Genomic DNA, 14692 nt, shown 5'->3' with positions numbered 1-14692 from the left:
GTCAATATAAAAATACTGAATATTATGGTTTTATTGTAGTATTAAGAGCTATTGCTAATATTTTACCCCAACTGCATTACGAATATCATTAATTCAAGCTCAATTATTCATTATAGCTATAAGATTATATACAATATAAATTGTTGCAATGTACAGTAAATTACATGAGAATACATAAGACATCATAACAAAAACCAATTGATCATTTTGGGTTATCACCCATCCTAAAAACGTTTTTGCACATTTAATAAATAAAATCTATATATTATATTAGCCAAGTCAGATTATCGTTATATTAATTGAGAAAAAGACAGGAGGCAGGAGGAGTTTAAAGAACATTTATTTTATAACAGCAGATAAAATAAAATACTCGGTTTTCTCTCAGAAACACAGTCAACATGCTACAACATAAAAATACTTACCCTCACAAACTGTATTTTATTACACACTGTTTAACTAATCATTTATTAAAAACATAACAAAAATAAATAGAACAAAATCATATTAACCATCATTTTACTCATCTATGTCCCACTAAATTATTCTAGTATGCTTTGTACATACACATTCACACAGACTTTCTGCATCTACTTCAATGTCTAATTGACAAAAAAAAATCAATCCAAATCAAAAGGGCTGGGGAAAATACACATTGACATTTTTTTAACATTTCCCTTAGTCAATATGATCCAGTAGATCCATTAGTTATAAAACTAAACACAAAGATGTAAAAGCCTCTTTGTGAAGATGTTATTTGATTAGTTAAAATAAAGTAAAATTGATTGTGATCAACGCGTGAGTACAAGACTACAGAATGATGCCTTAAGCCTGCCAATAATCTTTCATACTCACTTAAAATAAGTAAAGGTACGAGTAAAAGAAACAATAGAACAAGGAAACCAAAGATAGAAAGTCTAACACAGGACACAGGGGAATAAAAGGCTGCAGACACACACACACACACACACACACACACACAGGACCATCTAGGATAAGAGTTAGAAACGTTTAACCGCACAGACAGAGGTCCTCAGCTGTTGTGGAATCTGATTAGCGACCTAAAAATAATCATTCAATGGATTTTGCATGGTTGACCATAAATAACCAGAAGAAACAAACAAATCAAAACAACAGAATTCATTTGAGGACAGAGCGAGAATGTGGATGATAATGCACAATGCATATAAAATGTAATACTGTTTACATCACAGCATGTGTAAAAGAGACATCAGTCCAAATCAAGAGCCAAATTAACCATAATTAGGATAAGGATATTGAACGAAGAAGAAAATGGGAAATATTAGTATAAAAACTACAGTACATGTAACCTTAAGGAACCACTCTAAGGTATTTAGGTCAAAGGTTAAGAGTTTGATTGGTTACCAGCAGTTTAGTCTATATTTTCTATTTCATTTGGCTGATTAAGAAATCCAGTTATTCAAAAGACTGACGAGCTGTAGCCTTATAAAGCTACAATTTGCATAAAGCCTCCCTGCCTACTTTAGGTGCATGTCGACATGGTACAGAGAAGCAACTGTTGCCATGGTGACAGACAGTATATAGTCATTTTCTAGTCTTCTGTTTATCACTGCACCTGAGATAGGGACTTCTTCAACACACGCACATGCAGTATGACGCTGTATGAGAGGTTACAGCCATCAGATGCCCAGGGACTGTACAAGAAAACACAACCGGGGGGGGAGGTGAGGTGGGACACCCACTGAGCCCATTGTGCCAACTGTGCCAGAACTACACATATTCCTTCACTTTATCTGAATACAGACAGAAAAATACACTTATAAATGTTTAATCATTGCTAGTCATCCTTCAGTTTTGAAAATTTTGTATACAGTGTCCAAGATATTCACAGCAGACGTGTGTGCACATAACTGCCCGGCCCTCCACTGACATGCTGTCTGCAAACAGTAACCTCATGATTATTCAGTAATAAATGAGCCTGAATAAAATGTTGTTGGGACAGACTAAGGAGCTTGTTGGCACAACAAGCTCCTTGAGATATTGATTTAAAGAAAAGATATGCAGCAAATGCAGGAGTTAACAGGACATGGATCACTCTTACTGTGCACAAGAGCTAAAAGAAGAGAGTGACATGAAGATACAAAATGACATCATAACATATAGACACGCTGAAAGACTACTGTCTTTCTTAAAGCAAACTTGGGTTGTGTAATGAACTACGCTTAAAAAGACTCAAAAACAACAAAACAACGTGTGTGTGTGTGTGTGTGTACACACACATATGTACATGACTAAAAAAAAAACCTTTCTGCTTTGAAGCCTGCTACTTTTTGTGCAGGAATGCTGTAATTTCATTTTCCTGATCCTTCAATTCAAACCAACACATTCAGCATTTCCAGTAGGTAATTGGCTTCTCCAGTCCTTGTGTCCCCAGTTTGTCAGATGGTCCCGGGTGGAGTAGAGAGGGGTGGAGGCCTGGGACAGGGCTGATGAGGGGCTCTAGTTGTAGCCTGTGTCGGTTCGGTAGCTGGTGTGATGACTGTCCGCTTTCAGCTGCGTGGTTTCTGTGGCGGAGGATGGCTGCATCACGATTGGATCAGAACCGTCTGGAGGGGAAAAGAGGGATTTTATACCACAATGTGGATGGCAATGCAACAATTCTAGTTCTGGGCACCTAAACTTTACCCCAGGGGTGGTCGACACTGCTTGTCATGACCTAACATAGTAAAGTTTAAAGCTAAAACCTTTATCACACACTTATTATGGGTTTCTGCAGGATTAAGAATTCTTAATACCTTTAAGGCCAATTTCATCAAATTTAAGACCCTGCACTGGTGTCATCAACTACATTTGTCCAAGGGCCAGAGACTTTCTCAGCCATCACACTGAGGTCCAGATGCACTTATAAAATACAATATTATTTCATATATTATTAACATATAATTAATATATTAATATCTTATTATTTGATCAATTCAATCGTGGCATCATGGATAGTGGTGGCATCACAGGCATCATGGGCAAATTAGCCACACAATCAGTCACTGACGGTGGAATATCTTCTGCGGCTGTTGTGAGGTACTTTTTTGGCCTGACCCAGCCCGAGGTCAACCAGACAAGCACAGCGTTTAAAAGCCACACGCTACAAGCGCTAGATAAAGATGGAAATGTTTAAGGTTTAAAAAATAAATCACCCCAAGCTAGCCTCCGTTTCACCTCATCAGCATCCATTTTCGCATCTTTATCGTGACGATTAAAAACACATCACCTGACAGTGGTGGTCAAGATTTACAAATCAAAAGAACATTTCATAATAAAACTAATTTACAACATGCAAAACTTTTACCAATCACTGAAACAAATTTAAGCAGCGAATCACACAGAAAAGATAGGAACAATAGACTGGAGGTTTGTGTTTGCTGACGGCCCGTGTTGCCACACGTATGATTATAATCATATTTTTACCATAATTTTACCCTCTGTATGATGTAATAATACCAATAATTCTATTTTGAATAACTTTACCCCTTCATTTTAGGGCCAAGTTATTTCATTTGCAAGACAAGATCATCTGAATGTTTATGGGCAGTCAATCAATGTAAGATGTAACACGTGGTGATGCACAAAGTAAACAATGATGAGTGGTTAAATCGTGGATTTGCATGGCTGAACTGCTGTTATGGAAAACGCAAAGTGTAAGCATATGCATCATCGCCATCAGCCTTACAGAAATTAATGGGAGAAAGACCCCAGTTTTACCGGGTGGTTAAAGCCTGTAGCTAGCACTAACAATGAAGCTTTCTGTTGCTGTTGCGATGCGTAAATGATATTCAGTGTAGGTAAAAGTTCATTTACTATAATATACACAGTCTATGAAAATATGTTTTCTGAGCAATGTCAGAATGGAAATTGTGTGTGTACAATAACTTCTCTCAAAATGCGGTAATTTTTAGCTGCTGGTACGATACTTCAAAATTTAGGATCTAGCAACACTGACCGCTCATTTACCGCACAGGCCCGACCCGAACAGAGACCCACTAAAATCAGTGATAGAAAATGAGCCTGAACCTGCCAACATTTTCACAGCCACGTTGGGAAGATGGAGATCCAGCGTAGCGCCTGAGAATTGTCAGTGTCCGTGGATTCTTTGGCGCAGGGGGGTGCTCTTGCACAGGACACCAAAAAGGCACGCTGTTTGTAAACTTAGTAAACCAGGAATTGTGCAGTGACCACGAATTACTGGCAGAATTACTTGTTTCATTTGATTTATTGGGTCTGCAGTAATTTTAAGACCTGTAACCTGATTCTTTCTATTTCTTCAATTGCCAATTCCAATAGAAAGGGCCATTTGTAGATACTAAAAACAATGAACAATGTTTTATTAACCCAAAAAGCCTTTCATGAAACACATCCCTGTATCACACATCCCTCCTGACCTCGCTCATCAGACTGCATCTGGGCCTCGAGGTCCTCAGGTGACACATAGAATTCGGGATCCAGATCCCTGGGTGGGTGGGGTTTACACTTCCCACAGCAGCAGTTGCAGCAACAGCACAGGCAGCAGCAAAAGTAGCAGCCAGTGGCCACACCACAAAAAATGAACAGAGCCTGAAAGGGGGGAAAAAAAAAAGACAGGCAGAGTGGGTGAATTTATGTATTTAAAATAATAATAATAATAAACAAAACTGCAAACCAGTTTTGAACAAGTAATAAAAAATGGACATTAAGTCTGACAAGCTCTCACCTTGGCCCACCAGCTTGAGAGGACAAAGTAGGTGTTGACGTTCTCTTCTCCAAACTGCTCGGCCACGTAGAGGCCAAGAGAGCCATACTTGTCATAAATATTGCGCTTTGTAGGGTCATTTAAGATGGCGTGGGCATTGTTGATCTCCTTAAACTTGTCTGCTGCCTCTGGGTTGTCTGGGTTTTTGTCAGGATGGAATTTCAAGGCCAGTTTTCTGTGGGAAAAGAAGTAAATCCATCACATTTTAGATTACATTAATGAAGTGGAAGTGAAAAGATAACCTCAACTCTACTTTTTCAATGCCAGTTTGCCTTTATGACTCACTGCTGCCACCTTGTGGAAATTCAAATTTCACCATAATACAAATAACAGCAGCAGTAAGCTCCTTTTTTCAACCACCCGACAAAATTCCCGATGTGTTCTCTGCATGAGAATGTATATCAGGGAGGGGTATCATCGGATATGCCTTTACCTGTAGCATTTTTTTATGTCCTCAGGAGCAGCGTTCTTGTCCACTCCGAGCACTTGATAGAGACTCTCGCCTGACGTAGAGAGAGTGCGCTGCCTTTGCTGGTCTGCCATCTCTCCCTCTCTCACTGGTCAAAAACAGCCTGACTCTGAGAGACAAAAAGAACAGTAGATGGTTATTTCATTGTTCCACAAACCATTATGCCACCTGCACTGTCGGATATTTAATTATTTGTTCATATACTTTGTGCCCTCTACTTCCATCTACATTTCATTAAACTGTGGAACGTTGGCTCAGAACCACGATGGAATCAACAACCGATACTAACCCATGAGCATTTAAAATTAAACTCTTAAAAAGAGAGGGGGGAACAAAAACCACTACAATCCAACCCGAGAAACCTATAACTACATCCAGTTTATCTCCAGTTTGCAGATTAGGTGCAGGATATCTTGTTTTTAGATATTCCATTCCACCACGGCACGCTCCTCACACCAGACAGGACCATTTTTTTTCCCCATTTAAAGACTGATTTATTTAGATCAAGCATGCATCAAGCCAAGACAGTAACTGACCCTTGAACCTGAGATTACCACTCACACGTTACCTCTGTAAATGGCTCGGATCAGAAGAAATGAGCTAATGAATCCTCTCACAGTTCATTCCTCCTCTTCATTATCTCAAGATGGCTACAAGATCGCTCTTCAGCCACTTAGTTAAAAGGCTTTTAATCAATTCTTGCAAATAGCCCCGCCCATCTCCTTCATACTTCTTCTGCTTCCAATCACGTAGCCTGGGACCATCAACCCCCAACCTGGGTGTCTTAATACCACTGTCAAGTGAAATTAGGGGATTAGGGGAGCGACGCCATGCCTGTGTTGTGGCAGTGGCTGGAAGGGGTTGGGGAGGAGTCTCTAGGTCACATGTGCTGGAAATAACGTTGGGTTAACGCAGGCTAATGTCTGCCGAGGGAGAGACACAGGAGGGGAAGGCTCCATTTTGCATCCAATCCAAAGTCCCAATCTTTGTTTCATCCCCTACTAATCTTAACAACTGGACTACCGTAACTCTCTTCTAGCATGTCTCTCCAACTAATACAGAATGCAGCAGAGTGACAGGGGTTTGACCTTCCCCACAGCACCCCACTGCTACGCTCCCACCACAGGCTCCCAGTAGCTGACCGCATCGGATTCTACAAAGCCAAACATGGGGCAGCACCACCCCATAGACAAACATTAGATGTTGCATTCAGCCTCTCAGCATGCATCAAAACCGCCAACATAAAGGGACGAAGCTCATTCAACCACGCTCCTTTTACGTCAGCAGCAGTGAAGGTGCTACATTTTATTTTATCGTTTGTATGTTACGAAAAGTTTGACAAATAATGTTATTCATGACACAGAGACTCTGTTTTCTCACCTCCCAAGCTGCCAAGGTGCCACTGAGCAAAGGACCATCCCTTCATGGCTGCCCACTGCTCACTAAGGATGATTGTTAAATACAGAGGACACATTTCGTTGTGTCACCGTGTGCTGTGCTGCAGTGTTTCACAATGACAATCACTTCACTTTCACCCTACAGGAAAGACCCAGCTTCTGTACTGGCACCTGTGTACATTGCGGCTCACGGCCTATAAAATCTATACAAGACGCCTGTGTGTATGGACCTGCCCTGTCTTAGGGCACTAGACAGTTTTCCAAATAAGCAGGTAAATGGATGTTCCTTTCATATTCATGTTTTTTTCTCAGTTAAAGTTTAAAAGTGAAATATTTGTTTTCACACCACATGTGACTTTTCCTTGAAGAAAAAAAATGTTTCATGTTGATAGATTTTTGCACTTTATTATTGTATTTCAATCCAATTTGTTTTAAAAAATATTTCAGTTGAGTGAATTATAGAAAATTGCTGATATTATTTATTTCTTTGAAGTAAATTTAGGCCATTTTTACTATTTCCCTGAGAAGTAATACTGATGGTGCCTAGAATAATACCGCTTCATTCATTTAATGTTCATGTTTTTCAGGATTTTTACATAAAGCTTTTGTCCCTGTTAAAAATTAAAATTTACTGACAGAGCCATAAGAAATTATTTATTTATTTGATCATATAGTAATATATTTTTAGGTTTTCAGACTGTTTAATGGGGATCACTAGACTATATGTGGTCATTTTATTTTTATTTCAATGAACATTCGATCAGTCCAAGCCCTTGGCTTGTTCCTAAATTTTTCATTTAGCCCCCTGTCCATTTGACTTTGACACCCCTGCTTTAGGTTAAACATTTTATTGCATGTTCTATTTTAAACAATAGGTGAACAAGGCATTAAAATTAAATTTACCCAAGACAAAGGCCTATCAAAAAATAAATAGCAATTGCAGAGTACAATGGAGTGCAAACAAATGAAGAAGAATAAAAAAAAAAAAAAAGAAGAAGCCTATGCAGAAAAGGCACATATGTCAAGGAACAGAAACATTTTCTGGCTTAAGAGATGACCGAAAGCAGGTCACTAAAATACAATTTTTAAAAATATTTAATATGAAACATGAACATCCATTTACCTGCATATTTGGGAAAACAATAACTACAGACAGGGCAGGTGCATAAACAGAAGCCTTTTGTCAAGAATTATAGGCAATGAAGTAATTACACAATATAAAGGGGTGCCAGCACAGAAGCTGGCCTGTAACATGAATAACGTGATCAAATAAAATCTTCCTTATGAAATGTTATGTATTGATTCAGAGAAGCATGGCCAAATGAGCTTTGAACCCCGTCCAAATATGATGGCGGTATTGACGCATCCTGAGAGGCAGAATTTTTTGCTGTATATATCTGTATATATATATCTATGCTACTGGTCCTGACATTACGTCTCACTCTGGCACAATGTGAGGTTGCCGCTGCCTTCATTCGCCCCCTGGTGGCTGGCTGACTAGAGATTTGATATGCAGCAGAGCATGCTGTTCACATGTAAATATCACAGACGATCTTTATTCAATCGTGGCAACCAAAAATAGTCATCCTGATCACTTCGCTGTCTTGGCTTGAGAGGGTGGAATGAACAGAAGACCTTCCTCTTCAGACAATACTTAGACTAACTCGTAAACTCTTCTGGTAATCGGATTTATTTAAGAAAAACTACAACAGAGTGCATAGAATGATTGTATTCATGGTTAAGGGTCCTGGTGAACCAGAACTGATTAATTTCACTGATTGTAACCTGATTTTAACCAGCACGCTAGTGCTGAAAGCAAGTCACTCTAGATAAGGGTGTCTGCCAAATGCCGTACACGTAATTGTAAAATGTAATCCTCTTCTACTTCATTTTCGGTTTGGGCCCTTCCAGAAACAATCATACTGATGATACTGAAATGCAGAAAAATTCCGTCATTTGCCCAGAGAGTGTGTGTATGTGTGTGTGTGTAGGCAGAAGGGCTGTATTCCAGGCTTTCATTAAACCAGATTACTCACTGGGTTTCCCCGCACACACACAGACACACACACCATATGGACACTAAGTCTTTAGGCTTGGAAATGCTCTAAGGCAGCTCTCCATGTTGTTAATGTACAGGGACACTTTAAAAGACAGCGGGGTTGAATGATAATTGTGGTGCTCTGTTAATTTAATGAGATGAAAATTATTAACTATTAAGTTAACATTTAACATTTAGAAGGCTGTTAGTGTTACTTCAACCTGACTGAACAGAGTCCAACAACTATTTTACTTCTTGCAGTCAAACTCTAACTTAAACTTAACCACATCAGCCTTTCCATCATACAACCTGCACCTAAAAAAAAAAGGGGGGTCTTACCTCAACAGACATGTGGTTCCGATTGCTTATATGGTATTTACTTATTCTGAGCAACAATATGACTACTAACCAGTCACCTGTACTACCTATAATCAGATATGATAAGGAAACACAGGGTCTGCAGAAACAAACAATGTTTTTTGGATTCTGGATTGTTTACTTCATAATTTTATTTCAGAGTTCCTATATATGAACTATTTAAAACACTTACAACATTCAAACCTTCTACCAAGTTCCATTAAGTGGTTAAAGTTCAATTTGAAATACTGAAATATTAGTTGTGTAATTATTTCTAAGTCGCATGTTTAAACCATGGTTTTTAAGGCTACTAGGGTGGTAGTAGCCTAGTGGGTAACACACTCGCCCATGAACCAGAAAACCCCAAATCTCACTTACTACCATTGTGTCCCTAAGCAAGACACTTAACCCTAAGTTGCTCCAGGGGGGGACTGTCCCTGTAACTACTGATTATAAGTCGCTCTGGATAAGGGCGTCTGATAAATGCTGTAAATGTAATATCTGAATCAGAAATCATGGTTCAGATTTCAGAGAAATCAACAAACAAATATGATCTCTAATCAGGACTTCGGCCATTAATGAACAAATCATGCAGATAACTAATCATCCTTAATTCAAGGATTCTGATTAGTGACTTTCTGATCAGGGACATTCCAAACCATTCCCATGCCTCTCTGAGAATATGCCTGAATAAAAAAAAAACAAAAAACACAGATGTAGAACTTACTTTAATATATTAAAAGCACAATAATGATTTCATGGTTTGCTTGTGTTGCAGGTTGGATTATCACAATTTCAGTCCCAGTTCCCATATTGTCATGGCTGTTTATCACAATGGAGGATATTTTAAAAGCAGTCAATGTGAAAATAGTTTCTCCAGTTCTAAATGTGCAGATTAAGTGTCAAGATGGCCGGTGCTGTGACCTTTGAGCTGAGTGACCTGCTTTAGTGTCCCAGTAGTCACCTGCAACCGTCCCTCCACTCAACAGTCCTTCAATTAACCAAAGGACAAAACGAAGATACGTACAATCAAAGGAAAATCAATTATGAGAGTGAACCAAAGGAGAAACAAAGACTCGGACGGAATAATTAAAGCCGCAGCATGAGAAACACGACGAAAGCAATCTGAGGCAAGAATCAATACCCGTGCAAACCTGGCGCTACGGGGTGTCGCACGGTGACCTCAGATGAGTAATTCCACACCTGGCTGGTGAAGCCCCTCCACATTCCAATGGAACATGCCAGAAGCTAACAGTGTGGAACAAGAGGACTAGCTTGTGCACATGGGCGTGTCGTCAAACATCCAGAGCCCAAACTCAGTGGGGTGGTCTTGTTGCCTGTGATCCACAGGAGGCAATGCTGCAGTATCACGACACACCTTCACACATTTTTCCTCTCTCAGCTTCATCTTTTGACTTCTTTGCCGAAGCTGAACATTTCAGCACTGAGAGTTCGAATCCCGAGCCGCCAAGGTGTCACTGAGCAAAGCGCACACACTGCTCCCCGGGCGCCCACGGTCATGGCTGCCCACTGCTCACTAAGGGCGATGGTCAACGTAGGACACATTTTGTTGTGTCACGGTGTGCTGTGCTGCAGTGTCTCACAATGACAATCACTTCACCTTCACTTTATCAACTCCAAACCAGTCCAGTAGAACCAGTTCACCAGGGCAGTGGATGGCCTAGCGCGTAAGTCAGCGGACCCATAATCGGAAGATTGCCGGTTTGAATCCCAAGCCACCAAGGTGCCACTGAGCAAAGTACCAACACCACACACTCGTTGTGTTCACCGTGTGCGGTGCTGCAGTGTTTCACATTGACAATCACTCCAATTTTTTAATAGACTGGTTCTACTGACCTGGTGTTTGATGAAAATAAATTGAAAGTGAAGTGGTTGTCATTTTAAAGCACAGCACATGGTGCACACAACAAAATGTTCTAATAACATTATGGTTTTGAAATAAAAGTAATGGCATAGGCTTCATTTTAAAGCTAATAGACCAAAACATTAGCTCAGTAGGTAAGGCAAATGTGGGTCAGTTCAACATTTCCATGACAGATATGGTTTTTGAAAGAAATGTACTTCAGGGTGTTCAAACAAGGGCATCCACATGAGAGGAAAGACTCCACTAAACACACTCATACAGTTCCTTCATGGGCATCTGAAGCCATTTCAGGAAGACGTGCCTGTGGGTCGGCCTGATGGCCGGCAGAACACAGCCCCAATGCTAACCCCCACCATGCCAGCCACGAACACTCACAGACGGACTACAGCAAGCGCTGCAGAGGGTGACACGGTGAGGACTACAAAGAAAATGTACATTACCATTCCAAATGTGTACACTCCTAAACATTTACGGGTCTCGCTTTTTTGTTTCCATTATAGAACAAAACTGAAGACACAGGACTTTTTTTTATTACACACAAGGTTGTGCAATAAAAAAAAAAGTTGAACATTTGAAGTCTCTCCAAAGCAGGAAGCTTTTGCTGTGATGGCAAAATCTTACACTTCTGCCTTCTCTCCACCAAGTTAGACAACAGGGATGGTTCCTCAAAGTTTATGCTGAACATTTTCTTATCATTCACTCACGTTAATGAGAATTACACGAGGCAGCTTTTGATGAAGACGACAATGATGTAGTGAACAAAGCAGCCATGAAGGTTAAAAAAAAAAAAAATCTGAAAATACAGATTAATGAAATATACTTCACTTTCTCCTGATACAACAAATATGTTTTTGCATTGCATCCTTAAGAATGGCCAGAATCTTTGTCCCCATAACTGCCGCAGTGTAGGTGCATCCAAACTTTTGACTGGTAGTGCACTACTGCATTCTTAGGAGCATTATGATGTGAGTTAATTAGATTGTAATTGGTTGAATTTTGCGCTAAAAATAAAAAAAATGAATACACTCAAACAAGCAACAGGCCCTGAACCTCTGAAGACCACTGAATGGCACGTAACCTGATAACGCAGGCTGAGAGAGCGAGAGTAAATACAGCTGCTGCATGACACTTCTGCACGGAGGAAGGAAAAGGCAGTCAGCTCTTCTTTTTTTACATAACTGTACAGAAGTTCATGAAATTCAACTTAATTTGCTATAAGTGAAAGTGAAGTGATTGTCACATGTGATACACAGCAGCACAGCACACGGTGCACACAGTGAAATTTGTCCTCTGCATTTAACCCATCACCCTGACACCCGTACATAGGCAACCACTGCTCAGTGCAATTAGTCTACTTCCTCTGTAACAAAAGGGGGCATCTTGTAAGGTGACAAAACCTGCAACAAAATAACCTCAAGTGTGAAGAAAAGGAGGTGCTGGGACGACAGCTGGTCCCAGTGGTAAAGGAAAAGGAGCGCAGAGTCACGCCGGATAATGACAGTTCAGTTTCTGACAGTGAGGTGTCAGGAAGAGAGCACATGATTCTCACTTTATTGTACAACAGCAACACACACACACACACACACACACAAAAACTCTACTATTGCTACAACCAGGAAGTCATGTGAGATACATTGTGTCACAGGCTGAGAAATTTTAAATTCATAGCTTCCTGATACATGATCTCACAGAGAAGTCGAAAATAACAGAAAATAACAGGTAAACACAGAGTGCATGGAAAAAACCTCCAATATCAAGGTCCAAACCAACAAATGTTTGCATTGTAAATATATTTTAAACAACACGGATGCAGAATCCTTGAAGAGATGTCACACCCATGCCTCTACAAATCAGTAGAATAACACAGACGCATCTTCACCTCGAACACACACACCTGACAACCACCATTACAAGATCAACACAGCAACACAGATCAATGGCAACACAGCAGTCCACAGTAAACCACATGAATTCCCATCATGTCCATAATTACAACGCCCAATAATGGCTCACTCCGTGGAAGGCCGCGGGGAGAGCGCGATCTTAATTTGACGTCCCCAACCGGCACGGGCCAGATTGGTGGATCAGAAAACCCGGGATTATCTCGGCTAGCCGCGGCAGCAGCCGACTGAAACGAGCGCGAACAAAAGTCCGATCGCCGGTCCGGCGGCGCGTTCGATAGCTCCCCAACGCGGCGCCACGCCGATACGGAGACGTGGAGCTGGTTTACAGCTGGGGCGCCTACAATCTGCGCCCCTCATTCAGGTCCCATGTTGGTCTGCTAGCAGGCTAAACCCCGCCGAGGACCTCGGCATTTAATCCCGGGCCAGATAAACGCTCGGCGAACGCCGAAGCGCTGAAGGCAACGCCGCCTGTTCCCGACTCACCGCGTAGCCTTGGAGCGCGGGGGAAGACCGTGGGCTGGACTAAAAACGCGGCGCCCGGCTACACTCGCATCCCAACGAGCGGCGTGCAGTCATTCGTGGTGGATCCGACCTCAAGATCGGCCAGCGGCGACGACAAGACGAGTCACGCTCACGGTTGCCAGGTCTCGCGAGAAAAAGGCGTCGGCCGGGTTGCAGAGACGAATCTCATTATTATATTATTATATATTACATGCGCTGTTGTTGGAGCTATGTGCACAAAGAAACATGTACAAAGCCATAACGTCTGTTGAGCTCGAATGGGGCAGTGGTGGCCTAGCGGGTAAAGAAACGGACCCGTAATCAGAATCCCCGCGCTTGGCATGGCTGCCCACTGCTCACCAATGGTGATGGTTAAAAGCAGAGGACACATTTCGTCGTGTCACCGTGTGATGTGCTGCAGTGTTTCACAACCACTTTCACTTTCTTTTCACTTTATGAAATTTGTAAAGAAGAACTAAGACACATATTCGAAACGTCCCCTACAGTCGCTTAATTAAGACCGACGTGGCAACATGAGCTCTGACGCACTCGCCAGTGTAATGAGGGAAACCTTTAAAGATAGATCAACTGGTTCATAATGTTTGTATTGTACAGTTAATCCTGACGCTATTTGCTTATGTTTCCCTGTGTTTTGCCCCCCATATGTCCGCTGTCGTTGTTATGTTTGTGAACAATAATTATAATGTTGTTTTGCAATTCAATATAGGTATCATATAAAGTATTTTAAATATTTAAATAATATTCCATGACGTTGGCTTAAAAATATCAAATGCCTAATTACATGAATGCGTGCATTCATTTTTACACTGAAAAGGGTTTTTGAACAAAATAAGCACCTTGACCCTTACTTTTGTCCCCAGATTCACAATTGTTAGTCTGTGGTTAAAACAACGTAGTATGTGAAGTATAACGTAATATTATATACCTGATTATAAGTAGGAAACACAATCAGTCTGACAACGTCAGTAAAATAATTTAAAGACAACAGCGGCGATATTTTGAAATATAGCTACGAATAACAAAATACAAAATACAAGATCATATAATTTAATATCCATGAGCGTCTTGTGCTTGCCATGCATCCCTCCAATTTAAACATCAGCAGATAGAGTGTTCTATTTTGTTTGTGGAATTATTATTATTATAAAAAAAAAAAAAACAGGCATAACAAATCCTCACAGGGGGGTTATTAAATGTAGAGAAATACAGTCAAATCTAAAAAAATATTCATACAAATCATTTAACAGTTTATAGCCTTTATGGAAAAAAAAGAAGAAAAACAACATTGTTCGACATCTTGCTAGTGAATCTACATTTATGGATTTAAAGTTGAGCCAGTGGGCTAGAGACAGATAGAC

At 40.6% G+C, this 14692-nt stretch overlaps 1 protein-coding gene across 1 annotated transcript; it reads right to left on the bottom strand.

Moving 5' to 3' along the window:
• Window positions 1-323: 323 nt before the first annotated feature.
• On the bottom strand, window positions 324-13453 carry dnajc5ab (DnaJ (Hsp40) homolog, subfamily C, member 5ab). Its single transcript, XM_028994930.1, has 5 exons — window positions 13296-13453; window positions 5196-5340; window positions 4724-4937; window positions 4416-4587; window positions 324-2585 (listed from the first exon to the last, which is right to left on the bottom strand). The coding sequence occupies exons 2-5, from the start codon at window positions 5303-5305 to the stop codon at window positions 2479-2481; spliced, it is 603 nt and encodes a 200-aa protein (XP_028850763.1). The 5' UTR covers window positions 5306-5340; window positions 13296-13453; the 3' UTR covers window positions 324-2478.
• Between the last annotated feature and the right edge of the window lie 1239 nt (window positions 13454-14692).

This window comes from Denticeps clupeoides, chromosome 10, assembly GCF_900700375.1.
Source record: "Denticeps clupeoides chromosome 10, fDenClu1.1, whole genome shotgun sequence".
NCBI lineage: Eukaryota > Metazoa > Chordata > Actinopteri > Clupeiformes > Denticipitidae > Denticeps > Denticeps clupeoides.
The sequence above is the reverse complement of the archived record's forward strand: the minus strand, read 5'-3'. Positions and strand labels throughout refer to the sequence as shown.

Bases quoted from the DNA above. Each gene is read 5' to 3' on its own strand.
- dnajc5ab (XM_028994930.1), bottom strand. From the start codon at position 5,305: ATGGCAGACCAGCAAAGGCAGCGCACTCTCTCTACGTCAGGCGAGAGT. The intron at 4,938-5,195 runs GTAAAGGCATAT...CTTTTCCCACAG, and splicing joins GACATAAAAAAATGCTACAG to AAAACTGGCCTTGAAATTCC. The intron at 4,588-4,723 runs GTGAGAGCTTGT...CCCCCCTTTCAG, and splicing joins TCTCAAGCTGGTGGGCCAAG to GCTCTGTTCATTTTTTGTGG.